We start from the raw sequence: 25913 nt of genomic DNA on the forward strand, positions 1-25913 counted from the left end.
AAACACCCAGACGAGAGTTTCCAAACTGCGCCCGAGTGACATATTAAAGGGATACACATGTTGTATGTTTCCATTTATTTCTTCGGCGGGCTCGATTATCGCTTCATTTTTTCCCTCAAGCTGAGACTTGGTAATTACTGCTTTACGACCAAAACACTGACATTTTTTCAATGAGCACATCAGTTTTGTAATAAAATGCAAGACAGACTAAACAACCAGAAAAAAACGAGGAGATTTTCAGTTGACTTGAAATTTGTTATTTTATACAAAATTGCAATTTATGCTTAAGCAAGTGAAAATATTTGAATATTACTAGTATTAAATTTTTACATATTTTATCATAGTTATACTCTATATTTTTGAACTACTATTGTTTCCATGTGTAGATATAAACTGGTTAAAAAAACTCTAGTAATAATAAAAAAAAATTAATGATAATTTGATGGAATTTTCATGTTAAACTCTTCTTTTCAATGTATAAATATAATTATAATTTAAAGTAAAAGATATAAATAAATTACAAAATTTTATTACATAATTATATACTAATATAAATTATAAAAAATATTTTTAATTTTGAATAAATAAAAACAAATTATTAAAAATGTAACAGTTACAATTTAAACTTTGAAATTGACTTGCAATTATTACTTTGTGTAAGTGCCTACTTTTTTATTTCCTTATTTGAAATTTCAAAGTCGCACTCTCAATCAAATTCCAACTGCCAATTAACACTAAGCTCGAACACAAAGGTGAAAAAATGTTCTTCCCAAAATTCTCACACATCCTATTTGGCGAAGACGCGAACAATTTGGCGGCCGCGCGAAAAGCCCTCTCATTATTTTTGACGAGCCTAAATCCGATAAAATCGCGCGCCTGTATTTACATCTCTCTCGCACGAGATGATCCGGCTGCGGGTAAAATTCTGTTTGATGGCCGCGCGTCGTAAAACGCTGGCCGATTAAACAAAAAATTTAAAGGTCCCCCGGAAGTTGTTCGATTCTTGGCGCGCGTAATGCGAAAATGTGTTTTTAGCCGGCATCCATTACCATATTTGGCGCGATCATGACAGTACATAATAAATCGCCTGGCCGCGAAGTCGCTTTTTCACGCCGCTTGGCTGCTCTTCGACGCCGCGTTTGTCCCTTTTTCCTGCAGAGAGCGAAACGTCTCCGGAAATTCGCTACAGCAAAAATCAATTACCGCATCAACTTGGCAGGAATGCCGCCGAGGCAACGGAAACACCTGCCTGCGAAAAGTTTAGTGGCAAAAAATGAACCTAAAAACTTCATGGAGTTGAAAAAATGCTAAACTTTACATAAGAAACGAGCGTCTGCTTAAAAATTAATAATATTGTATTTAAAAATCCTTTAATTTTTCTTTTTGTTATCATTTCAAGTTAATTATTTAAACTAAATATTTATTTACTTCTGGGTATTTTGAACTGAATTTTTTTCACTTTTTATTCCAAAATAAACTCAAATTTAAATCCTTTTGGCCTAATTTTAATTTCATCAGCTTGAAGAAATCAATATTATAATGTTTTGTAAAATACTTGCATTTTAATAATTATTTTTTTTCCACTAAAACCTTTTCATTTTCCTATATTTCTTAGAGTTCACTTGAGATTTGACCTAACGCGAGACCATTGTTTGCTGTTTATCTGTTTCAAGAGCCTCTTGTGCTTCGGACCAAGGTGATCAGTCTGTGTCTCGCTCTTTCCGACTTGGCCGGCCGCCAGAAAATCATTAACGATCGCTCTGCCGGCCATTATTATTGAATTTGATTAATTCGCATTCGCCACCCAAGGGACTGAGATGCTTTTCAGCGTTTGAATTTATTAGAAGCGAATAAATAAATTCGCCGCAGCACCTGGCAAAGCTCGTCTCGAATATTCAAAAGTGGAGAGAGCGGGAAGGTCAGCCGAGTCGTGCAGAGACTGTAATGAGTGTTTTCCATGCATACGAATTAGCTATTTTTCTCTCTGTGTAATTCCACATGCAAATATACCGCTCGGAGCAGGGGCGAGAAAACGAGCAGAGAAGATATTGCAATTAATTTAAATAATGGTGCGAAAAACTCGGCAGGCATTCCCTTCTGATTTATTTTATATCTGATTCAAAAATATTAATGGTCTCGGCCTGTTTTTTCGAAAAGTGCAAATGGTGCGTGTTTAACTTAAATTCCGCGCCAGCTGGCATTGCTTTGGCGAGTCGTTTTCCACATGATTTATTTCGCGAAACGCCGGTGGCCACTCGCTGCTTTTGAACAGCTTCATTTGCGCTGGATTTTTTTTTTATTTAAGTATACTTGCAAATCAGGTTTGATACAAAACCTTGAATTAAGTTGAGAAAGATCCACGTTAATTTAAGAATTCTTTCTCAAATAATTAATTGATATTCGCTCGGCTTCCTCCAAGCTTAATTAATCGAGCGCGAAAAGTGATCGCAATTCCGAGCATGCACGCGACGCTCAATTAAAATAATTGCGCATTATCCGGCGCGCCGGATAATCGCTCGCTTGTCGCCAGCAAATTAATAAATTTCACAAACGAGCAATTTTCCTTCTCGCAAGGAAGCGCCGACGACTCTTTGTTTTTCCTCCAAGTGTGATATAATTTTGTTTGTTGTTCAGGGAACAAACTGGTGTGGTGATTCTATAGAAAAACTCGTTCCACGCTCGGTTGCGTCGAAGTTCAAGTGCGTGTTGTAAATTGCTTCTCAGATCTCCTTTAATAAGGTAATGAGAAAAAAATTAAACTAAAATTTCCATATTTAAATTCAAGAGATGTGTAATCTTTTTGCTCTTTGCTCATTGTTTAGACTCTGAGTTCTGAACAGCTAGTTCACATTAAACTTGCTTTCTGTTTCTATTTATTTTATTATTTAAAAACATTATAAAAGATTTAAATTAGTCAGTCTAATTAATAGTTAAATTCTGCATGCAAAACAGCGGAATTCGAAATAAATTTGTAGTTTTAATAAATTTTAGTATTAGATTCTGTTGATTTTCTATAAAATAAATTAATATTTAACTCTCTTCCTTTAAAAAAATGGCTCGTAATCAATTTTGTTCATGGTATTTATTGGCAATTTAACATATTATTTGTGTTGTTTGCGTCGGATCCTCCGTGGATTTTGTGAGTCGTATACTGTTTTATAGAAAGAAAAAAACACTATCCTCCACTCAAAACCCGCTGCCGTTTTTAAATTCAAACAACGTCAAACTGCCCCTCAATCCTGAATAAATTATTCTGCAAAATAACTTCTTGATTGTTTTTGCAAACAACTTGTTTTACAAAATATTAAAATAAAATTAATGATTTTAAATTTTTTATTTTCTAAAATTTTTATTTTAAATTTTAACTTGATACAAGATAATAAAAATTTTTACGTTAATTTATTTATTATTTCATAAATATTATTAAATTTTCTCATTTCTTTGTACAATTTATTCCGGTCCTTGCTTGTTTGCCGTCAAGTAAATATATAATGGCGTTTTACGGCGTTTTACATAGGATCAATTTATTATATATTATAAGACGTATTAATTTTATACATATTATTACGCTGTAAAGAAACTTCTCCTGTGAAGGTTGAGAGTTTTTGTCTGTATTTTTCCTCTTGTGAAATCAAACATTGTTGGAATGATTAGAATATAATATATTAATTAATAAACATAATTATAGTTTAAATAGGATTTTAATTTCAACTCGTAAGACTTTTGACAAATTTCAAATTAACATTTAACAATGTGCGAAGTATATATTTGATTTGATTATGCATTCAACATAACTAAGCGAAAAAATTATTTTATTTCTAAAGAAGTATAAAATGGATGTCTAGCTTTAACGGCTCAGTCTTGTTCAGTCGATTTTAATCTGGACTCGAGTTGGTGTTTATTTTCTCGGTCTGTCTCGCGCCGGGGCTGACCAGCAATTTCCGATTAAATCAGACGCGCGCAGATGCCGATTATTATCACCTCAAAAAGGGGCCTGCCTGTGAGTGGTAATCACGGCGGTTCCTATTATAGACGGAAACCCTTGCGCCGTCGATTGTTTGTGGGTGGATCGGATGCGGAGAGAATCCTTCCCGTGCAGATGCCCAAGGGGCCGTCATTAGATTTGGTTAGATTGAGTGTCGGACACTCTATACTTTTAGTGCGCGGGTAATATTATATCTGCGCGATCGCATCCTTCTCTTGTAAGATTACCAAAATCATATTTCTCTCTGCGTCATTATTCGAAAAGGGATCAAAATATATATTTAAAACTCACCAGATCTTTTCCTTCGGATTTCCATAGAGAAACCCTGGAGTTTTACGAGTTGTCTGAACTCTTTGGTTTTTGTGCTTCCAAAATTGGCCTCGCCGGAAATTCTTTCGAAACACACTGCGAGTCCATTGATGCTGCTAATAACATAATAAAAAATTATTTAGTGAGTACTAATGCACGCCCCTGTGCGGCTGCACCCATTCGCCGTTTGCCTTCCAGCTGATACATCATTTAGCATATTAACTGGAACACAATTAGGACGTGGGCAGCGACACATGTGGGGGCTCAACCGCGCGTCTAACAAACTCTATCGTTTTCCTCAAAGCTAAAAGTTAATCAATTTTTTTTTTTCGAAAAATTATTCAAATTCAACGCCAACTATAGAAATTCCGTGGTCGGAATAAAAGAAAGTGACGATGCAATAAATCGAGCCCGTAATTGTGTGGCGCGCGCACTTGTTATGCAAATGAAATGGCCCATTACCCAGCATTCCGCGCCGGGCGATATAAAACGAAATGGCATGCGACGCAGCATTAATGATTGATATTAAACTTGCGTTCTGCAAAATAAAATATGTTATAAAAGGCCGAGAAAGTAGAGAGAAGCAGGCACTCGACGCCGCGTCTAACACAAACAGACACCTCTGCACGCAGAGTGTCCACCCACGGACCCGTCCGATTTGAATATCGAACTGATGTCATCATCGCCGCGCGGCACAATAGGCCGGTTTGCGATTACATCCGTCGATAAAACCGACCAGTTTTGTTATTGTTGTGTCGGGAATTTTATTCGCTACTGGCTGTGCGCGGATTGACATAAAACCCGCTCGCTCTCCTGATCTTATCCTAATAATATTGAAGGAAAAATAATTTGTTTAAAATAAAATTATATAAATGTTTGAAAGCCTTCAAAAAGTATGGCGAACGCCCGCCCAAGAGAGGCGTGAATTTAATTAATATAATAATATAGACATTATCGCCTTCTCAACTGACACTAAGTTGAAGGCAATGGTGTTATTATTTGATTATTAATTATTTTTTTACTATCAGGTATTTTTTTATATGTTTACTCGCAAAAAAAATACAAAATATTATGAGGTCCAGCATTATTGACTTCTGGAAGCTTTCATTAATAAAGAAAATATCTAAATTATTAAACTCTAAAATCTACAATAATATTTTACTGAAGATTATAAATAAAAATATAAAAGAATAATAATTTGATACTTGTGATTTTCTAGGAGTTCTAAAATTATTAATTTAAAAACAAATTATGTGAATAAAAGTTATTTGGTTTTCTTGAGAATTATTTTCATGAGTTAAAAAATCGTATTTTTTACATAATTAAAAAAATGAGCTTGGTCAAAATGAATCGAATAAATTTTCAATGGAACAGAGAGCAATTATGAAGATGAAATGTAAAATTTTGATACACATAACGTCTTTGAAGTTAAAAGCACGCATTGAAAGCTCTTGAGATTCCCTCTTAAGAGTCGCCTGCTGATTTTCATTCATGGTGCTTGTGATGAATCGCAACCGACGAGTGGGTTTTGCGTGCCGAGAGACATGCGGGCGGCATAAATCAATTTTTGTAAATTCGAAGTCACGGCCAATAAATATTAAGCGGTATTCATAAAATCCGCTGCCTTACACGCAGCTGATGAAGATTATTCCAAAAGAGGCAGCGAAACACAATGGGCCGTTAATTTGCATACTCTGAAGGTAGGCTTAAAAAAAGGAAAACAAAAAGAATCGTCAAATTGAAATAGCACGCTTGACCTTTGCATAAGTTATCAATGATTATATTCGCAACAAGTACTAAAACGGTCAATAATAAATAATAAATAGGAGAAAACAGACGTTGAGAGAAAAGCTTGATTTCAAACAATAAAAAGCCAATTTTGAAACTTTATTAAATTTTATTATTTGTTTAAAAACAAGTAAATTAATAAATATAAATAAAAGGGCGTAAATATAATCTTGTTTGATTAATTTTTCTTTAATTTCGTGCAAAACACAGGCTGTCAAGAAAAGTTGTGTTCATGGCGAGTCCGCCCACGCACATGTTTGTATTTTCTTGTTTGGTTTCTTCTTCTTTCCTCTCAAGTAAACAAACAACCTGTCTGCGTGCTGTGTACAGAAAACTCCAAGCCGACTCTTTTTCTGCTCATGTTTTTCGCAAATCCCATCTTTGCGAAATTCGCCAAATCTCTGCTGGTGCTGAATTCAAATCAGCTTTTGGAGGAAGTCGGCGCCGGCCTTGGTTTCTCGCAAAGTGCTCGACGAATGCAAAAAAGGGCCGGCGCTCGTGCTGTCTGTGTTGGACCGACAAGTGAGTCAGGTTACTTTTCTTGTGGTGCAAACAGAGGATCGCACTTTGCGCGCAGGGTGCAAGAAAGAGCAGAGAGTCGGATTTAAAACCACACACGCCGTGCGGAATAAATGCGAAGGAAAAAAATTCGCCACTCTCGAGCCGTAATCTAATGGGCTGCGGGATGAGCGTATTTGGCTCATCAAACCACACGCCAGATTTATGACTCGAATAAAATCTTTTTAGTGCTTGCTGGCGACTCTGTCGTAATGTTTGGGCACAAACATCTTTCGCCAACTTAAAAGGACACCAAACTAATAAACTGGAAGAAACAGTATTCAAGTTTAAAATAAAGATTCGAAATCTGCTATCATTTTATTAAAAAAATGAATTTTTTTAATAATATTTTTATAAAATCGTTTTTTATAAGAACATTGTTTAAGTTTAAGCAATAATTCTTTTGAAATTAAAAATTATAATAAAAGAAAAATAAAAATTACTCTAATACAATCAATTGTTAAAAATAAATTATTTATTTATAAAATAAATGAGCATCTAATTGAAATTTTTGGTTTTCAAGAGAAACATATTATATTATAAATTAAAATTATTAATTTTTATTTATGAAATAAAATTTTAACTTTAAAGATAAATTAAAAATCTCTCAAAATTATAATCTTCTCATTTTTTGCATTCTTATTACGTTCATTTTCATGATATTCTCACTAAAAAAGAAATTAATTTACAGTTGAGAATCAATCGGTTTTTTAATTGAATATTTGTATGCCTTAATCTCTTTTCGGTCTAACTAAATCGAGCTCGTTTTTTTATGTTTCGTGGTACTCTATTTACGGCGGGTGTTTAATTTCACGGGCATGTAGCAACCAATTTATTTGGCATTAACGCCCAGTGTAATTTATTTTAATGCGTATTTGAACACGGCGGTTTCGTTCGACCGGCTTATTCCGCACTAATAAGGCCACGAAACACCGCGCGACAGATACACTAAAACCGACGCCCAACCTTGCACTTTTATCGCCGTGGAAATTTCTTTCTTTTTGCGTATAAAATTCGCACACGTTAACGATGCTGGTTTGTGTAAACAAAAAAAAATCAACCCGGACCAAAATAAAACAATAATCACACGCGCGAGAGAGAAAACGTGAGATGGAGAAGCGAGATATTCAACTCGTTGGCTGGATGAAAAAGTGACTCACGCATATTAAACTTGCGCGATTTTGGCATTGAACTTGGCGGCCGTTGTAAATTCGTTGACAGCTTTTTTGGCTGCTTTGACCACTCGCGTGAAAATCCTAATTTATTTGGGACACGCCGCGTGTTTATTTGGCGAGATGAAAGCAAAGCTTTTCGCTGAATATTTACTATTTGTTTTTGTTTATTTGTTTGGCATCGTTTGTTGTAATAGAAATCCCAATGAACGAATATCAATCAAAACGATGCTATTAATGAAATTCTTAATCAAGGACAATTTTATTTTGGGAGATAATATTTCCATAAAGAAAAGGACTGAATCTTGCGAATTTTGGAAATTTTAGCCTGCGGCGTGTTTTTTTTTTAACTATAAGGATTCCGTATTGGCTTATTCACAAGAAGTCTTTACAACAATTGAAATTAATTTTTGCGATTTTTTTTATTACAGTTTGACCAGTTAGAAATTTTAATCACCATTTTTTTGTAAAGAACATAAAACTATATCTATGAGAGTTTACATTCACAAGACTAAAAACTAATGCAAAAAAACCATAAGGAGGATTAAAATTATATTAAATAAGTGAAATTATTTTAAATGCAATCAAAAGTAGTAGAAATAATTGATAAGAATAAAATAAAATATCCTCGGTTTCAATTTTTTTAGTTCTCGCTACTTTTAGACTTCAATGCAATTAATATATTTGATTTTTTTTTATTTATCCAAGGTTTTAAAATGAATTAAATTGAAATCAGACGAACTAGTGAAGGTGAAGAAGATTTGTGGTAAAAATCGTGGCCGAAAATCTTTCTTGGTTGTACGCGAGTCGGTCTACAAACAGAGTCAGGCAGACGGTTTGGGCCTCCGCGGCAGTCTCTTAATTCAAAATATATTTATAGCCACTCGGCTGCACGAGGCGGACATTAACCGTAAACACTTCTTTTTCGGACGCACACACACCACCAGCGCCCTTCTGTTCGAACCGTTTTAAAAATTATTTCTCCGAAAAAAAATTTTTTTTTGCACTTCCTTTATTATAACAATTAAATTTGTTTATAATGGTGAAAAAATGTTCCAACTTGAAGCTGTGGCAATTAAAATTGCGGCGGCAGGATAAAATCGCAGAGGAATTCTCTACGCAGAAAAGAATTCCAACAATACCATCGTGTGGACCAAATTCATTATTATTTCTGCCTGTGCCGCGGCCGGGCTATTTATTTTTATTTAAGACGACTCGCGCTCGCAGCTCTTCTTTTTTCGTCTCGCCGCTCTCGAAATAAAGCCGAGAAGAGCTAATGGGAAATTCCCTCTTGTGCACCGAATTCGACCCTTTGTTCCGAATTAAACGAATATAATAAATCGTGCAGTTCTTTGTATTAATTTATACAAATATAAAAGTGCGTTTTCCTTCTTTCTTTCTTTCTGTGGGAAGAGACACAGGTGTGAGAGCGCACGGGTAATGGCAGCTGCACGAAACCAATGATATATCTTGAACTTGTTTTCTTTGGATAAGAAGAAGAAGAAGAGGCGAACGCACTCGCGGAACATTTCCACGCGAGAGAGTCGGTTAACTTTTCGCCACGGAAAATATTTCACGCCAACATCAGATTAAAAAACCTCAGCACATACGCCTCTGTAGACTGCCTTTTCACAAATTTTAATTGTCTCTTGCTAGATCGAATCTTTTGGCAAGCAAAGAAAATGAATTGGGACAAATGAGAGGAGTTGAAATAATTGAAATTTATTTCAATTAAATAATTATCAATGCAAATTATCACAATTTTATTAAATAGTACTGGATGTGTTAAATAATAATTTTATGCCATTTGGTTTCATAAAAAATAATAAGTCTAATTTCTAATTATTTTTAACAGAAATGGTTAGATTTAATTATTAATTTGGAAACTATTACAAGTATATTTCAAAATCATTATTTCCAAAAGAAATTGCACAATTAATTCTTGATGACTAATTTTAGTCGTGCACAAATTGTGATATCACCTTTCAAACATTTAAACACAACAAAACAACATATAGATTTTTTTTTATTCAAAAATAAATCAATGAATAAAATAAAAATTAACCATAAACGTGCCTTTTTGAACAATTTTGAATCGTCAACACATTTAATATCTGATGGAAGTTATTAATTTATTTATTTATTTATTAATCCCATCTGGGTGAACTTTTGATACATTCATACAGATATAAATTTAAAATAATCAAATTGCACTATTTCTTCTTCATCGTGGCGTAAAGGTTTAATGATAAATAGATAATAAATTAAATTGTACTACAAAATTTACCTAAATTCAGAAAGTAACTGAGAAGCTAGACTAACTATCTTTCAATCATGATACTGCAATTTGCCTCTTAAAAGTCTCAAATAAGAGGCGACTTTAACCCTTTTGCTGCAATAATTAACGCTGTGCGGTCAGCAAGCACGTGGACATGTAGTGGCCACGAGCACGCGTCAATAGCGCGGCGGCGCGCAAAGGGGTGTCTAATAGGGGTGGCCGGGCGGGGGGAGGGGTGGCAGCATGGGATGCAGGGCCGAGGAGACACCCTCTTGCTCCGGGTCGATCGATTTTATTCGGCAGCTCTCGCACTTGGAGCGTGCTTTTGCTTTTCACGCTCACTCGTCTTCTCTGTTTTGAAAACGCCGAGAGACCCATTTGCGAATTCCGGACACGCGGCAGTGTCTTCCCTATCAAGTGCACTCTTTTGGTAATTCTCATCGACCCTGAAGCGCGGTCGTGCTTTGTCGCTTTTCATCTTTGGTCCGAGAGAATCTCGCAAAAGCTCCAATCGATCAAAACGCTAATCGCAGCAGAGATATTTCCATATTTGGCGTTGGAAGGTCTTTCGAACGATTCAAAATCACATTCTTTTCTCTTCCTCGTGCTGATCTAAACGATACACCTGCCTTATTCGGAATATTAATTGCTTTGCTTCAGAATTTTCAATTTGCGTAATTTTGTGTTTCAGAAATGAAGGCACGGCGAGGATGAGTTCTCCGGAGGGAGCACGGCCGGGCACGCCGCCCGCGGCCCCACCGTCCCCGGCCCCCGCAGCCCCTTCGTCGCCCAGCCTTTCGGCCAGGGTGGCCAGCCCGGACAGGGACAAGGGCACCCTCAAAGTTCACCTGCCCAATGGAGGCTTCAACGTCGTCAAGTTCGATGACGCCATCGATGTCAAGGTCGGTGGAAAATTAATCTACAATATTTTCAATAATTATTTTACTTTTAACTTTTAATTGTAGGGCATAATATCATTAGTGACGAATAGACTGGCCAACGGGAGACGTGCTTTTGAGCATTTGTACGCGATGAGACTCAAGCACGCTCCAACAGGCAAAATCTACTGGCTGCACCAAGACACAACGATGTACCAGGTGCAGGAAAAGTACGAAAGAAAACACCCGACCTCCGAGTGGAGGTACGAGTTGCGAGTCCGTTACCTGCCCAAGAAAATGTCTGACCTGTGGGAGCAAGACAAAGTCACATTTAACTACTACTACGACCAAGTAATGAAATCTAATATTTTTTTCAAATTCCCATTAATCAATAAATTTCCTCTTCGGCAGATTCGGCACGACTACTTGTCAGCAGACCTTCCAACCACCCTTGACCATGAAGTGACTGTGCAATTAGGCTGTCTGCAAATGAGGTACTACTTCATCAACTTGACCAACATGTCTTTGGACAAGAAGGTCAACCTTGAATATCTGGAAAGAGAGGTGGGTCTGCTAATTTTAAAGAAATCTTTTTATGCAATTTTTTCTAATATCATTATTAGGTTGGATTTCACAAATTCCTGCCACGCTCGGTGCTGAAAACAGCCAAACCTAAGGCACTGCGCAAATCCATCCAACACTACTTCAAAAAGTACGCCAGCCTGAGCGAAGAGAGTCTGCTCTTCCAATTCTTTGACCTCCTCAGGGGAATTTACCGCTTTGACGAGGAGAGGTTTAGCTGTGATCTTGGAGTGAGAAGAAAAGCAATAGAAATAAATTAATTCATAGTTAATTTTACCTCTTTCCAGACTGGCTGGTCGATTCCTGTTGAAATGGTCATAGGCCCTGATTTGGGAATCAGTTACATGTCGCACAGGAATACGGATGTGAGTGTTGCAGGAATTTTTTAAATCATTTTTTAATGAAATAATTTATTTAATAGCATGTCGGAGGTCTGCAGCCAGTTCGAATGGCTGAATTCGAAAGAGTGCTTAACATTCAGACGCTAGTGTCGGACTGCGGCACCCACTCGAAAGGGGTGGTCCAGCTCAAGGTGGCGGGCACTGCCGAAAACTTGACCATCACCCTGGCGAGTATCAATGAGGCTGAGAGTCTGGCAGACCTGATAGACGGCTACTGCCGGCTGCACAATCCCTCTGGGCCTTCCCTTTGGACCAGAAAAGGTACCTTTCTTTGGAATTAATTAGAAAAAAAATTATTACTTAAAATTCAATCTGCACTTTGTTTTGCTATCAATCAAGATGCCACATGGGAAAATTACCCATGTCCTTGTGCTAAAGGTCAGTAGCATAATAATTAGTGTTCTAAGTGTTGTGAAGCTTTATTTTTATTATGAAATTTTTAAAATTCGTTCCGATAGATTTTTTTGATTAAATCAAAATAAATTGTTATTCTGAATAATGATCGCTATTTTCATGCATTTCATTACTGTGTATTTAAATTGTCAGAACGCGAAAGGCTAAAGTTGAAGGAGAGTGAGAGCAAGGCTGGCAGCAACAGCACAAGCAGTAGTAGTTCAGACACCAGAAACAAAACAGGCACTATTCTTTCAGAAGACTACGCCGAGGTTGTGGACGAAGAGGGAGACTACTCGACACCCTCAAGTAGCTTTTCTTTTCATTCAATTTGGACTGTGAATTTACTTTCGTGCATTTTATTTCAGCTCGTAACTACGAATTGCAAAGAAACATGATAGACTTGGGTGAAATAATTGGCGAGGGCCAATTTGGCGATGTCCACAAGGGCGTCTACAGGGGAAGGGACGGGAAAGCTCAAGTGGCTGTGGCGGTCAAGACTTGCAAAGTGGACGCAGATCTTGCAACCGCGGAAAAATTTTTGGAAGAGGCCTATATTATGCAGCAGTTTGATCATCCACACATCATCAAGCTAATTGGAGTTTGCTCGGAGAGTCCAATTTGGATTGTAATGGAACTTGCGAAGCTTGGGGAGATGAGGGCTTACTTGCTCAGCAACAAGAGCCGCCTCGACCTGGCCACGCTTCTCCTCTATTCCTACCAACTCAGCACGGCACTATCATACCTCGAATCAAAAAAATTTGTGCACAGGTTAGTTTTTTTTCTTTGGAATGTTTATTATGGTAGTAATGATTACAAATTATTGCAGAGATATTGCTGCTCGAAATGTGCTAGTCTCGAGCCACCACTGCGTCAAGTTGGCCGACTTTGGCTTGAGCCGATGGGTGGAAGACCAGAGCTACTACAAGGCTTCAAAGGGGAAACTGCCCATCAAGTGGATGGCCCCAGAGTCAATCAATTTTAGGAGGTTTACTACTGCTAGTGACGTTTGGATGTTTGGTAAGGTTTATCTGATGAGAAATTTCAATGGAAATAAAAATTATAAAAAATCGCAGGTGTTTGCATGTGGGAAATTTTGATGCTCGGCATAAAGCCCTTCCAAGGTGTGAAGAATAATGATGTGATTGGAAAAATCGAAAACGGGGAGAGATTGGCCCTTCCAGCGGACTGCCCACCTAGACTGTACAGTCTGATGTCTCAATGTTGGTCCTACGAACCTAGCAAGAGACCAACTTTCAAGGAAATTAGAGAAGTTTTAAAGTGAGTGGATGAAGTTTTTTTTTTTAAATTTCAAAACTAATTTTCTTTTTTTTACCTTCAGTGAAATTCTTCTTGACGAGAGACACCAAAAAGAGGAGACGATGCGTCGAGAAAACCGGAGGGTGCAGGCAATGTCCTGGGGCTCCTCAGGCTCCGACGATCCAGCACCCCCGAAACCTTCCCGCTTCCCCAATGACCCAGCTTCCGGCTACAGCACTCCACCCCCGCAGCAGCCACCCGTCGTATCCACGTACATTGTTGCCCAAAACCCTGAGGTTCTGATGCAGCTGATGAGGGAGAACGAAGGCCGCGTCCTCAACCCAGCCGTCTACACCCTGCCAGCGTCTGCATTCAACACTCTAGCGGTAGATTTTGTTGGCGGCGCCGCTTCTTCCTCCACCACATCTACCCTGTCCTCCACCTCTGAAGAAATGCCCCTCCCCCCACCCCCCTCTGATCATAATACTGCTTTCGATAGCACTCTGCCCTTGAGAGGGCCACTCGCGGGTGACGCGATTTCCGAGCAGGTTGGCCCATTACTGTTCTGCGTGTAATGATGCACGGAAATGATTAGAACGCCTGCCGAGTATTTTTGGTTTGAACTAAAGTGACAGACTAGCATGTAATCTCACTGTATTTTTCTTTTGTGAAGAGAGCATTTGAAGAAGTTTGAAATGTTTCAATTTCAAAGTAAATTTTTGAAATTAAATGTATTTAGTTTTTTGCACCGCATGAATTTATCTTCTAATTTTTGTGTTGTAATTTTTAATTATAATATTTACTTATGTTTTTGAAAATTGATTTTGCACGTCGATCACCTTTGTAAAATAATTGAGACCCTTCTACCCTGCCCCTGTTCATTTTTCACTATCACACACTTTTAAGTTAGTAACATGGCTTGGAAATATTACCATATTAGTTATGCGAGTCCATTAAGCTAAAATATTTAGCTTTAAGCTATAAGCAAATAATTTTTAAAAACCATGAAATAACTCCAGTCTTTTTGTTATTTGGTACATTTTTCCAAAGCCAAGATTCACGTACGATTCACTGCATGATATAGTGCACTTATGTTTTTGTAAAACCTCACTTTGAATAAAATCAGTATTTGACTGTTTGATTAAATTTTAAAGGGCCCCATTGCTGATGTACCTCCTGCGGAAGAGGACCAGCAGCTTCTCGAGTTGGAAGCTCGACTTCGAAGGCAACAGAAAGAGTCTGAAGAGGACAGCAAGTGGTTGCAGGAGGAAGAGAATAACCTGGTTAGTCTTTCCTTTTGCCAAATTGAACAGTGCATATAAGTGAAATGTCAGTTGGACTTGCAGAAAAAGAGAATATCAATAGCGACAAGTCTAAGCGACCGCTCGGACACAGACTCGGCAGCCGAAGCTTCCTGCTCTCCTCTGAATTCGCTGGGCCACAGCAAGTCACCGCAGAGCGGCACCCACAGCAGGTCCTTGGACCGCTCCTCCACCCCGATAAGCAATGGCTCCACTGAAGAACGCGCCATCGTCATCAAGAAACTCGAAAACAACCCCACAGCCGACCTGGACAGATCCACGGATAAGGTCTATGAGTGCACCACTCAGGTCGTCAGGGCTGTCATGGCGCTCTCTCAAGGTACATTCAGGAAAAAAAATATATAACACATCTAATTGAATTTACCGAATTTACAGTATTATCAAATATAGAGTAGTTGAATTTTATTTTCATTTAAATTTTTTTAAACAAGTTATAGTTTGAAAAATCAAACAAATTTTTAAATCTAACTATTTCTTTTATTAAATTAATCAAAAATTTTCTATTGTTATTCAGGTGTGCAAGCAGGTTTGGTGTCTCAATATTTGGAGCTGGTGCGCAAAGTGGGCATCGACCTTCGCTCTCTGCTCTCAAGCGTGGACATTTTAGTGGCTGTGTTTCCTCCCACTGCTCACAGAGAGGTGAATATTTATGCAGTTTCCCTTATTTATTTCGAAATGAAAAGAATTTCCAGAGTTTTTTTTATACCATATTGTTTCAAATTTTAGGTTGAAATGGCTCACAAGGTGCTGAGCAAGGACATGGCAGAGTTGGTTAACTCTATGAAATTGGCCCAGAGCTACAGCACGACAACTTTAGATGCTGAATATAGGAAGTACGTACAAATTTAAATGTTTTTATTAAATCTGATAATCTTTTTTAACCTCCAAAGATATTAAATCAAATTAATTGGAAAATAATCAATTCTGTTTTTGATTTTGCTTATAAAAACTTTGTTCTTTTGCACAGAGGAATGCTTTCTGCAGCCCACGTCTTGGCAATGGATGCCAAAAACTTGCTGGACGTCATCGACTCAATCCGGCTGCGTTTTCCTGAAGTAAACTCGTTCATCTGCTCCAACGGCATCTGCTCCGGTGACCCCTCTGAAGCTGCCTCGGGAGGATTGCAACAGCAAAACGCCGCCCTGTCGAGTTAACACATCGTAGAAGGGTGCTATAGCCACTGTTCCTCTCAAGCGGAATGATTTTTTTTAATTATTACTATTTAAAATTTTCTTTTGAATTTTAATTAATCATTCTCGGTGCAGCACCAGACAACTGTTAATCAACCACTAGGCTAGTCATAATTAATTATCTTGAATTAAAGCGAGATTTTTTTTTTTAAATTAGAGAATGCTTCACAATTAAGACTGTGAGAAGGAAAATGGTAGTGAATCGTTTCATTACATTTTAACACCTTCGAGTTTGCTGCACATTTTAAATTTTAAAGAAATGACACATTCCTGATTGACGACCAATCGCAAAAATTTCTTTTTTTACAGTAAAAAATTCAAGAACACCAGCCCTCTACTTATGCAGCTTTTATTTCCATTCCGTCACAAGCAGAATTTCAAAATTGTTTCAATAATCATCAGAACAAATGGGGGATTTTTGTACGTTAATTCTTTCAAGACCTAGTCATGCATTTACCGTGCCTCATTCAAATGCACCATAATTTTCTCATATTCTCTCTAAAAAATAATGATTGAACACCACGTAGGTTGGGCATTTGTATCGGGTGGAGATCTTTTACTTAAACCACACATCTAAAGAACAAAAACTTTCGGGATTATTCTTATCGTTTGCCGACATATAATAGTGTCTCTTTTCTTCTAATAACAGAATTGTATCATAATGTATGTACGATCGATCTTGTGGATAATAAAACCAAATGATATAAAAATAATTATCCAATTTTTTTTTCATTTCCACCTTAGGGAAACTTGCATGGACTAAAAAATCAGGCTGCAGAGAAAATTTAATGGCTGTCGCTGAGGCAGTTCATGAAGGATGCAACATTACTAGAGCCTTACTTTTTTAAAAAACAAGAACAAGGCCTGTTTTTCTTTAATCAACAGAGACTATTTCCAAAAGGAATAATAAATACAAACTATGAATGTTAATTAAATATATATTGTACTTTTTGTTTTTAATTCTGTATCAAGCCATTAACAACATGAATAACCTCGCCAGGTTTCCTGCACAACGGTCCATAATCACCTCTTTTTTTGAGCACCCACTCCGCACTTACGGCTGCGTCCTTAACTTTCACAACTTCGTCCGACTCCTTACCTTCATCCTCCAATTTTCTTTTTCCTATTCTCGGAGTCTTACTTGAATTGCAGGTAGTGAAAACTTCCGGCTCATCTTCGTCCTGGTCAAGTGACAGAGCAATATTTGAGGTGGACAGCAATTTAACTCCTGTTTCTTCTTGAGAGCGATGTTTCTTCTTCTTTTTTCGTTTTTCTCTCACTGGATTATCGCTTATTTCTTCAATTTGCCTAAATAAATAAATAATATATTTTTTTTATCCTAACTGAAGCTTCTTAAATTTAATACATACTTTTCAAGATATTTTTGCAATTCCCGAGCCAAATATTTCTGGTTGTCGCAGGAGACATTTGGCATCCTAAATTGCGACATGGTTTTAACACCAGATTTTTGTGTGAGCTTGCTACTGGCTTTATCTGGAATCTTCTCGTGATTATCTTTGGGCATGAGGTTCCTTTTCACTAAAATAATAAAATAAATTATAAATTGGTTTCAGAAAAATCTAAATATTGTAAAAAGTTTCAAAAATATTTAAAAATGAATTTTAACATTTAAAATAATAATGACACGACAAATTAAAGCAAGAATATGATTAATTATTTTACATAAATATGTAATGATAAAATGCGGCAAAATTTTAAGGTTATCTTTTAAATCTTCTACAAAATTACAAACCTGCTTCAATGGAAAAGCCGGGAGCAAGAGCTTCTCTCAGATTAGCATTGTCTTCTTCATCGCTGCTGCTTGACGAAGTCATCTTTTTATATTCACGTGGTTTTACTGAAACTGTGCGAGACAAAACTGGCTTTACATAAAGCAGAATGGAATAATACAAACCAAAATTTTGACTTTTAACTTTTAATTGAGAAATTAATTTTTAAAATGGCTCAAAAATTAATATTTTTGAGTCACAAAAAATCAAAAAGATTGTTTGCTGCTTAATTACGTATAAATTTGCGTACAAATTGAATTTATTCCGACATCGTCGACTTTTTGTTTACATTCTTGTTTTCTGCAAATCGGTACTTCTTGTGGTTCCGCTACCGCGCCACGTGACAGATGTCGCTCTCGGTTTTTTTTTTAACTAAAAGCGCGCCAAACAAAACAATTCACGGCGACGTCTGCCACTCTTTATGTAAAATAACTAAAATAAATCAGTAAAGTTATTAAAAAATTAAATTAAAAAATCAGCATTTTAATAATATTAAAAGTTAAATTAATTTTAAATAAATTAAATATTAATAAATTTTGATTTATCTTTAATAAATCTCTGGCGGTCATGCCGGCAACTGCCACATCAATTCCCGTCATTCTTTAAGCCACCGGCCATTCACAGGGCAAGGCGGCAAGGGTGAGCTTTCTCGGCCGCCTTTCGTGAAGGTCGGAAAATATCCATCGGCCGTCGGAAGGTGGCCAAACTATGGCCAAACTCGTGGAAGTCGTGATAAGAATATTTTTCCCCGCACAGCCTCCTTTCCCAGAGATAAAAGACGACTTTTCCTCATCTCTGGTATCTCCAATCTCCATAGCTTCCTCCATAGTGCTGCAAAGTGGCCAAAGTGCATTGCATTCTCTGCCTCTGCAATCTGCTCTGCCTCTGCACTCTGCATTTTTCTGCAATCTGCATAATACCTGCAAATGCAAATGAGAAACAGCGCCCCTATAGCTACAAATCGGTACTTGTGGTTTCGCCCCCGCGTCATAGATGTCGCTCTCTGTTTTTCATCAAAAAGCCTTTTACACGCGGGGAGCAAGGTATGTCAATTTCGCATCCCATTTCCTCTAATTTTTCGAAATTTGCACTGACATTATACAAAAAATTGGTAAACGAACCTTCGTCGGCAAATCTGTAGTATTTTCTTCGTCGATTGGGGCCGATTGGCCGACGGATGGTGTTGCCGATTGGGAGATAAACCGCGATCTGAATCGAGGGCCGAAACAAGGCATGAGTGCTACGTGGGATTTACAACGCGACTTTTCTCAAATATTTCCTAATTTAATAGAACTTTTAACTCAAATCCAGATTTAGTGCGTTTTGCTGTTGAAAATTGCATATTTTTAATCAATTTTTACCCATTTTTGTGTGCGGTTTTCACGTAATTTGGTTGTAAACAAACTCGGCGCACTGTTGACAGTCATGATTGCTAACCAAAAATCCTTTTATTACTCCATGGAAAAATGTGACTTATATTTGCTATTGATAATTCTAGATGTTGACTTCCGGCGCTAAAATATTGAAAACAGGCGGCACCGAGCCCGATGCTTTCGAGACTCAGATCTCGCAGGCTCTTCTGGAGCTGGAGATGAACTCTGACCTGAAGGCTCAGCTGAAGGAGCTTCATGTTACAAAAGCTAAGGAGATTGAACTGAACGGCAAGAAGAGTATCATCATCTACGTGCCGGTGCCGCAGCTCAAGCAATTCCAGAAAATCCAGACCCGCCTCGTTCGAGAGTTGGAGAAGAAGTTCTCTGGAAATCATGTGGTGTTTGTTGCGGAGAGGAAAATTCTGCCCAAGCCCACCCGTAAGACGAGGGCGAAGAACAAGCAAAAGCGGCCTCGCAGGTACATTATAAGAAAAGAAAAATCTTAGCAACTATCATTTAAGATGAAACCCATCAAGTGACAGTTTTTATTAATTTTAAAATGAATTTTCCATCAAATATAATTATTTTGTGCAGATTGGTTTTTTCAATTATTGCAATTTTTTTCGACAACCTTTTGTGGAAATAGAAACTAATTTTAATTTTATTTTCAGCCGTACTTTGACTGCTGTTTATGACGCCATCCTGGAGGATCTTGTGTTCCCCGCTGAAATTGTTGGCAAGAGGATCCGAGTGAGACTGGATGGATCACAGTTGGTTAAGGTTCACTTAGATAAAACCCAACAGACCAACATTGAACACAAGGTGCGTCTTTTATTCTTCTTCAGAAATTCAATCTCCCAATGCACGCTCAAGTATTGTGGGGGTTTTCTTTATGCTCACACAATTCCACGGCAGTGCTAAATTGACGGTCGACATCCCCAGGCATTGCAGTCTAGCTATGTTTGTGCGTACTTACGACCAACACATTTTTTAAAGTCCCCAATTTTCAATGTTCTAATTAAATCTTTTAAATAATTTTGTTCGTAATCTGTCGACAGGTTGACACCTTTTCCGGGGTATACAAGAAGTTGACTGGCAGGGAAGTCAGCTTTGAATTCCCTGAACCCTATCTGTAAAATTTGGTTGAAATAAACTTCATTATAAAACTCATTTTTAGTGCTTAATTTTGTTTTTTTATTCATTGTAAAAAGGCAGCAAGAAACTTTAAAATGAGATATAAAATTAGTTTCAATTAAAACAAACAAGTAGAAAATACATGATTGTAAATACAACATACACCACTGGAAGTAAACACGAAAAATAAGTTGGAACGAGAACAATTTTTAACAGTACAAGATACATTTCTAGAAGATCACAATTCGAGCTCATTCAATTCCTGGAACCTTCCATTGCATTCTCTTGCCTGCCTGGTAAATGTCCTTCAGGGCAGCAGTCAATCCACCACTTGCCTCTAACTTGAGGTAGTGGTGATAAAGTTGTAGTGCTGTTTTTGCGTCTTCAATTGAGTCATGCGTGACAGACTGGATTTTTGTGCCTGCGATTGAAAAGATATAAAATAATCAGGAATTTGAATTCTAAATGATTAATACCTAAGAAATGCCAGGCTAAGAACTTGAGAGACACCATCCTGTGGTGTGGTAGATGGAATAAGTGGACTGTGTCTATCACTTGCTCAGACGGAACCACCAAATTAATTACTCTAAAATTTTAAGTTGAGCAAATAATTTCTATAATTGGTGCAATTAATTATCAATTAACCTGAAGTCATTTTTTAATCCATGACCGACAAACTTGACCCCAATGTCAACCAGGAACCTGAGTTTCTGATAGGTTGACTTCAGAGTGGTCAAATGCTTCGAGCTGAAGTTGGCGTCTAGATCACCAGGCTTTATTCCAGAAAACTTGGTTAGGTAGTCGACGACCTGTTCTGAAGTGGATATGTAGTCGTCGATGAAGGGCTCCCCAGTCTGGGTTCCTTGCCCTCGGATGCAGGTGATTCGAGCCACCGACATGTGAGATGGCTTGATGGTGTTCGTCTTGCCGTCGCTCCTCAACTCGGACTCCTCCTGGTTCAGGGTGACAAACTCGGCGTCCATGGCCACAAGCTCACCTATTAAAAATTAGAAGATAAGTTATAATTTCTGATATTTGTTTTTTTTTTTTTTTTACCTTCAGAGGGCATTTCCTCTGCTGATAAGGGCGTAAAGGTTATCATTTTCCTGCCGTTCCGAGCCAAATTATTGTCCTCGCTGAACACGTCGATGGTGATTGGGTTCTGAATGAGGGGCTCTGGTTGACTTTTCAACTCTTTACTAATCCAGTAAAGAACGCACGGGACTTTCCAGTCCAAACTGAACCAAACCACTTCCTGCGCTTGCACAGGAGTGATGCTAATTGAAATGGAAATAATTAGAATTCATCAAATTGTTTTCAGCTGCAGAAACCTGAAGTCGTTGAAGATGTACCACTGGCTGACTGGAGAGCCAAGTGACCGCTCGTGATACCTGGGTCCGACATTTACCAAAGCAACCAGATTTTTCTTGTCAGGGTTGATTGGGTCGTGAATGTAGCAAACCACAGACTGTAAGTCATATTCGACGTGTTGACTGCTTTCGAATGGTAGGGGAGCGTCGGGCTCTGAGGCTGAAGAATCTCCAGGTGCAAAATCTGTTTTCTTCCTTATGAACAGCTGCCCATTTTCACCAAGATCAGCCTTTATGTGGAGAGGGAGCCAGGCGTTTGTGTAATACAACTGGCTGTTGCTAGAGGAGGCCGCTTCTAAGAATGAAAAAAGTGTTTAAAAAAAATGGAATATTTTGAATTTTCCCTCATCATGATAGAAGAAAAATATTTAAATTTATGATAGCACTATGTGCCGCACCTCCTGGTCTCCCTGCGTGCTTGAATCGGCAGCCTGGGCGCATACACTTGTCCCCATATCTACAAGGTTTGCTTGATGGCGGCGGAGCACTGCTGGCGGAAGTTTCGTCTTTATTCGATTGGGCCGTTTCTTGAGCCTTTTGAACCAGCAGGTCCATTTGAGTCTGCCAAAACTCTTTGTCCTGCAAATTTCAGACATTTTATCTTTGTATCCTTGAATTGAAGAAATTTTTATAATCACCCCAGGATTGTCCATTCCGCAGTTCAAAGCCAGTATTGGAGGCAGTTGGGAGATTCTCCTAGACTGCTTTGTAGGCTGGTATTTGCTGCAACCTTCGCACCAAGCTGGAGTCACCTGCTCAGGGCTGAGACTCTTGGTGAGCACGTCACAAAAACTAACTGGGACTTTTCCTGTTTTCACATCAATGATTTAATTTGGTTTGTTTGACAATGAGCTATTTTTTTCAAAAACCTTGACTTGCGTCGGGATATGTGAGGTTCCACAAAAATTGTGTTGATTCTTTTGAAACTTCTTTTTGGCACTTGAGACACTTGTGGATGTTGGTCTGCCGAGTGCTGAAAATGCTTGAAAGCTCAGTCTCCTCAATTGTTGCTCCTTCAATGCTTTCCTCACACTCTTGAGGCAATTCAACAGCTGTTAAAATTACCTTGATTAACAAGAATTTCTAATAAACAAGCGATCTAACCCTCTACAGTCTCTTCTTTGTAATTTCTGCTGTTGCGGATTCCAGATCCCATGATGCTGGGAAAGTCTTTCTCTTGGTATACAAAAGGGGCAGTCACAGGACCCTGAGATTCAGCTTTGGCCAACTCCAAATAGCTCTCGCATTTTTTGGCATCCAGAATTTCAAAATGAATTTGATGCAAGATGAATCGGTTCCAGTTCTGAAATAAATTTCTTTTTATTTGATTTTTTTTAAATGAGGAGGCAAATCACCTGAATCAAACGGGTTAAGTTTGCATTTTTCTTGGAATTATTCTCGTCCGATAGAATGAGGCCAAGAGCTGACGCCTCTGGGATGGTTCGGAATGCTCGAAGGAAATTGCTGGCTTGACAGGGAAATCCTTGCGAGTGGTCTACCATGTAGTAAAGGAAACCCAGTTCACATGCAAGACAAAACTCTCGTTGACACAGGTGAGATTCAAGAGCAGCCCTTACTTTGTCGATGTAGTACAGGACCTGAAGCAGATTTTACAAAAAAAAAAATTAAATATTGCCATTAAATTGTTTATGAATTTCAACCTGTAACATGGCATTGCAGTAGGAGTTTGGCAGAGTAGCCTCCAGCCCAGCAAATCCTGTTTTGTTGTAGTAATCAAAGTCAAAGTCGTCCATACCCATTTTAGAGTACTTCACTTCGATTTTGCGGTACTTTTTCGGAATGGCCACAAAAGAGCTGTCGTCTTTGCTTCGAGACGAGTCCGATCCGTAGATTTTCTTCATACCCCTGGCACTGCTCTTTTCAAGTTTGTAGGCTACCTTTAAAAATCACACATTTCTCAGGTTAAAACATGGGTATTTTGAAGGAATAATAAATTTAATGTAGACCTTAAGTAAAATTTTCTCAACCAAAGACTGAAAATGAACGTTTAACAGAAACAGCACACACCGATGTAAAAGAAACACACCTGATTTCTCCGCAGCCCGCCTGGATTTGGAGCGTAACCTATGTTACCCACCATCTTTAAATTCTTCAGGGTGGCAGGGTCAATGACTGGTGTAGGCCTAAAAATAATATTTTGATCAAACAAAGGAATGGTATGATTTAGATTATAAAAACCTGTATGCTTTCCTAAGCAGTTCCTCGGGCCAGTCAGAGGCCAGACGACTTTGGCAGTAGGGCATCGGGATGGTCGAGAATGGAGTGATGTTATCGCTGATGCTGAGAGGAGGCAATGTTTCCACGGGGTCAGCAAAGGTCACATCCCGAGAGTAGGCATTAAAAAGAGCCTCTGTGTGTGACGTGAACAGGTGAATGGAACCGTCGCTGTCACCAAACGCCATGCACTGGCAGTTTGAAGAGACGTCGAATGTCAAGCACATTGCTCCTGCAGAATTGGTCTGCAAAAAGTACAAATAACAAGCATAGTCTTAAAAGAATTGTGATGATCTTAAACAGAACTAACATGATAAAGACAGATGTCTGGTTCATCGAGGGCAACTGTGTCAAGCAGCTGGAACTGTCCAACAGCAGAAACCACCGCAAGTCTGGACGAAAATGATGGAAGGAATCTTAGCAGAAGAGGATCGACCAGCACTTGCATCGGTGATATGGCTCGCATCATTCGCAGATCATACACCATCAGAAGACGATCCACTGACATGCCTCCAGGTCTATAAAAGATGCCATATAATCAATTTAACTTTTCATAAAAATTTTAAAATATTCTATTTTCAAAAATTTCAAGATCAAACTTTACAATTACTTTGCTGAGTGCCATTGTTCTTTTCAATAAATTGAGAATTTTTTTTAATTCTGTACGTTTATACACTTAGAAATTTTAATCATTGGTGAAGAGATTACCTTTGAGAGAATCCACATGTGACCAAAAGGTTCTCGTGCACATCAAAGTCCGAGAGACTCCCGGTGTGCGCCTCCAGTGTATGCTCGAGCTGCAACGAATTGGGGTCTCGGAGCTCCACCACTCCTAAAGGATCCCCAGTGCACAAGTAGCGTCCATGTCTCCTGATTATGGCGCACCCATTGTCACCAACACGGACCTAAATGATTAAAAATTAACTGAAATCAAACTGTTGTTTGCATTGAAACGTACAACTCCAGTCTCCACAGCTTGCGCCACATCAAAGAGAATCAGCTTGTCCTGGTGACCTCCCATAACAATGGTGGCAGGTGCCATTGGGAGCATGCACTGCATTTCCAGCATGTTTTCAGAACTATAAAAATAAGAGAGGAAGTTATAATTTATACTATCTCCTCTGTGTATCAACAAGCCTGTGAGTGAAAACAGGAACCCCTCTTCGAACTTGACACCTAAGGGTACTCTTGGTAAGGGCCAGAATCCCTTCATCAAATGTGGAGATTTGTCGAACATCTTGGTCTGCGTGTACTTGAAAAGAGGTGTACTTCTGCATGCCAGGTCCATAGTAAGATGTCACATGACCCTGTTTATCACATTTTTAACATTTTTTTCAGATTTTTTTTTTATCTCATGTGAATATTTTAATTTGAATTTACCCCTTGATTGCCCATCCAAAGAAGCTCTTCCTGGAGGTCAAATGTGATTGCAGAAACACCAAAGCGATCGCCTCCGTCTGCCAGAAATGTTTGCGTTTCTTGAAATTCAGCGTCTGTGTAGGTCTCTTCATAATTTTCACTGGGTATCGGGTACTCTCCCTCTGCGAATTCGGCAGTCCCGTCATCGTAAACTGTAATTTTAGCGGGTTTGCAAAAATATTTCAAAATCTATGAATGTAATAATACATACCAAGCATGCCTGATTGACCTGACACCGAAGATTCAAAAGGTGGTGCTGTGAAGTCCATTTTTCAATACATGAATAATTCGCAGGCAAAATTTTTAAGGTACATAAGGCATAAGTTGTTTAACAAGAAAATTCATAAGTTTTCAAGAATGGAACAAACATGAAAACAAAATTAAATATAAAACGGTTTAAAAATCTTGTGAAGAGTAAGTGATGGCGAAATGCGAAAATGTCAACAAGACACTTCTTGGCTGAAGGGGGCGTGGCG

General features: G+C 38.2%; 4 protein-coding genes across 13 annotated transcripts in view; 2 read left to right on the top strand and 2 right to left on the bottom strand.

Moving 5' to 3' along the window:
* The window catches only part of LOC132202774 (focal adhesion kinase 1), a 100536-nt gene extending 83911 nt beyond the window's left edge, over positions 1-16625 (top strand). For 4 of the 7 annotated variants that reach the window (XM_059629946.1, XM_059629945.1, XM_059629944.1 and 1 more), the window contains 17 exons: positions 10782-10992; positions 11056-11319; positions 11380-11532; positions 11592-11780; positions 11838-11915; positions 11972-12212; positions 12291-12329; positions 12498-12653; positions 12713-13115; positions 13174-13364; positions 13421-13625; positions 13687-14152; positions 14759-14887; positions 14939-15245; positions 15441-15565; positions 15653-15759; positions 15894-16625. In XM_059629946.1, the coding sequence (XP_059485929.1) occupies positions 10801-10992; positions 11056-11319; positions 11380-11532; positions 11592-11780; positions 11838-11915; positions 11972-12212; positions 12291-12329; positions 12498-12653; positions 12713-13115; positions 13174-13364; positions 13421-13625; positions 13687-14152; positions 14759-14887; positions 14939-15245; positions 15441-15565; positions 15653-15759; positions 15894-16080 (3432 nt within the window). In that variant the 5' untranslated portion in view covers positions 10782-10800 and the 3' untranslated portion in view covers positions 16081-16625. The remainder of the gene's footprint in view (positions 1-10781; positions 10993-11055; positions 11320-11379; positions 11533-11591; positions 11781-11837; positions 11916-11971; positions 12213-12290; positions 12330-12497; positions 12654-12712; positions 13116-13173; positions 13365-13420; positions 13626-13686; positions 14153-14758; positions 14888-14938; positions 15246-15440; positions 15566-15652; positions 15760-15893) is intronic. The other 3 variants (XM_059629941.1, XM_059629943.1, XM_059629942.1) reach the window with 3 other exon arrangements.
* A 413-nt stretch (positions 16626-17038) lies between these two features.
* LOC132202779 (uncharacterized) lies at positions 17039-18251 on the bottom strand. Of its 3 annotated transcripts, none has more exons than XM_059629951.1 (4): positions 18157-18251; positions 17870-17980; positions 17487-17655; positions 17039-17424 (listed from the first exon to the last, which is right to left on the bottom strand). In XM_059629951.1, exons 2-4 carry the CDS (start codon positions 17949-17951, stop codon positions 17073-17075), a joined length of 603 nt encoding a protein of 200 aa, XP_059485934.1. In that variant the 5' UTR covers positions 17952-17980; positions 18157-18251; the 3' UTR covers positions 17039-17072. The 3 variants fall into 3 exon arrangements, with proteins under 3 accessions (XP_059485934.1, XP_059485935.1, XP_059485936.1); XM_059629952.1 differs by having other exon boundaries at positions 17870-17974; positions 18157-18218; XM_059629953.1 differs by having other exon boundaries at positions 18141-18184.
* Positions 18252-18839: 588 nt separating this feature from the next.
* Positions 18840-20449, top strand: LOC132202442 (small ribosomal subunit protein eS7). 2 transcript variants are annotated; one of them, XM_059629364.1, is made up of 4 exons: positions 18840-18949; positions 19405-19757; positions 19951-20101; positions 20338-20449. In XM_059629364.1, exons 2-4 carry the CDS (start codon positions 19405-19407, stop codon positions 20413-20415), a joined length of 582 nt encoding a protein of 193 aa, XP_059485347.1. In that variant the 5' UTR covers positions 18840-18949; the 3' UTR covers positions 20416-20449. The 2 variants fall into 2 exon arrangements, with proteins under 2 accessions (XP_059485347.1, XP_059485346.1); XM_059629363.1 differs by having other exon boundaries at positions 18940-19017.
* A 6-nt stretch (positions 20450-20455) lies between these two features.
* Positions 20456-25889, bottom strand: LOC132202441 (PAN2-PAN3 deadenylation complex catalytic subunit PAN2). Its single transcript, XM_059629362.1, has 19 exons — positions 25649-25889; positions 25399-25589; positions 25156-25325; positions 24977-25097; positions 24727-24923; positions 24329-24536; positions 23983-24263; positions 23831-23927; positions 23445-23681; positions 23139-23381; positions 22888-23086; positions 22653-22835; positions 22422-22591; positions 22182-22362; positions 21745-22078; positions 21470-21690; positions 21059-21410; positions 20890-20999; positions 20456-20834 (listed from the first exon to the last, which is right to left on the bottom strand). Exons 1-19 carry the CDS (start codon positions 25704-25706, stop codon positions 20665-20667), a joined length of 3723 nt encoding a protein of 1240 aa, XP_059485345.1. The 5' UTR covers positions 25707-25889; the 3' UTR covers positions 20456-20664.
* Positions 25890-25913: the final 24 nt, after the last annotated feature.

The sequence above is a fragment of the Neocloeon triangulifer genome, unplaced genomic scaffold, assembly GCF_031216515.1.
Source record: "Neocloeon triangulifer isolate White Clay Creek 2 clone unplaced genomic scaffold, ASM3121651v1 ptg000015l, whole genome shotgun sequence".
Classification (NCBI taxonomy): domain Eukaryota; kingdom Metazoa; phylum Arthropoda; class Insecta; order Ephemeroptera; family Baetidae; genus Neocloeon; species Neocloeon triangulifer.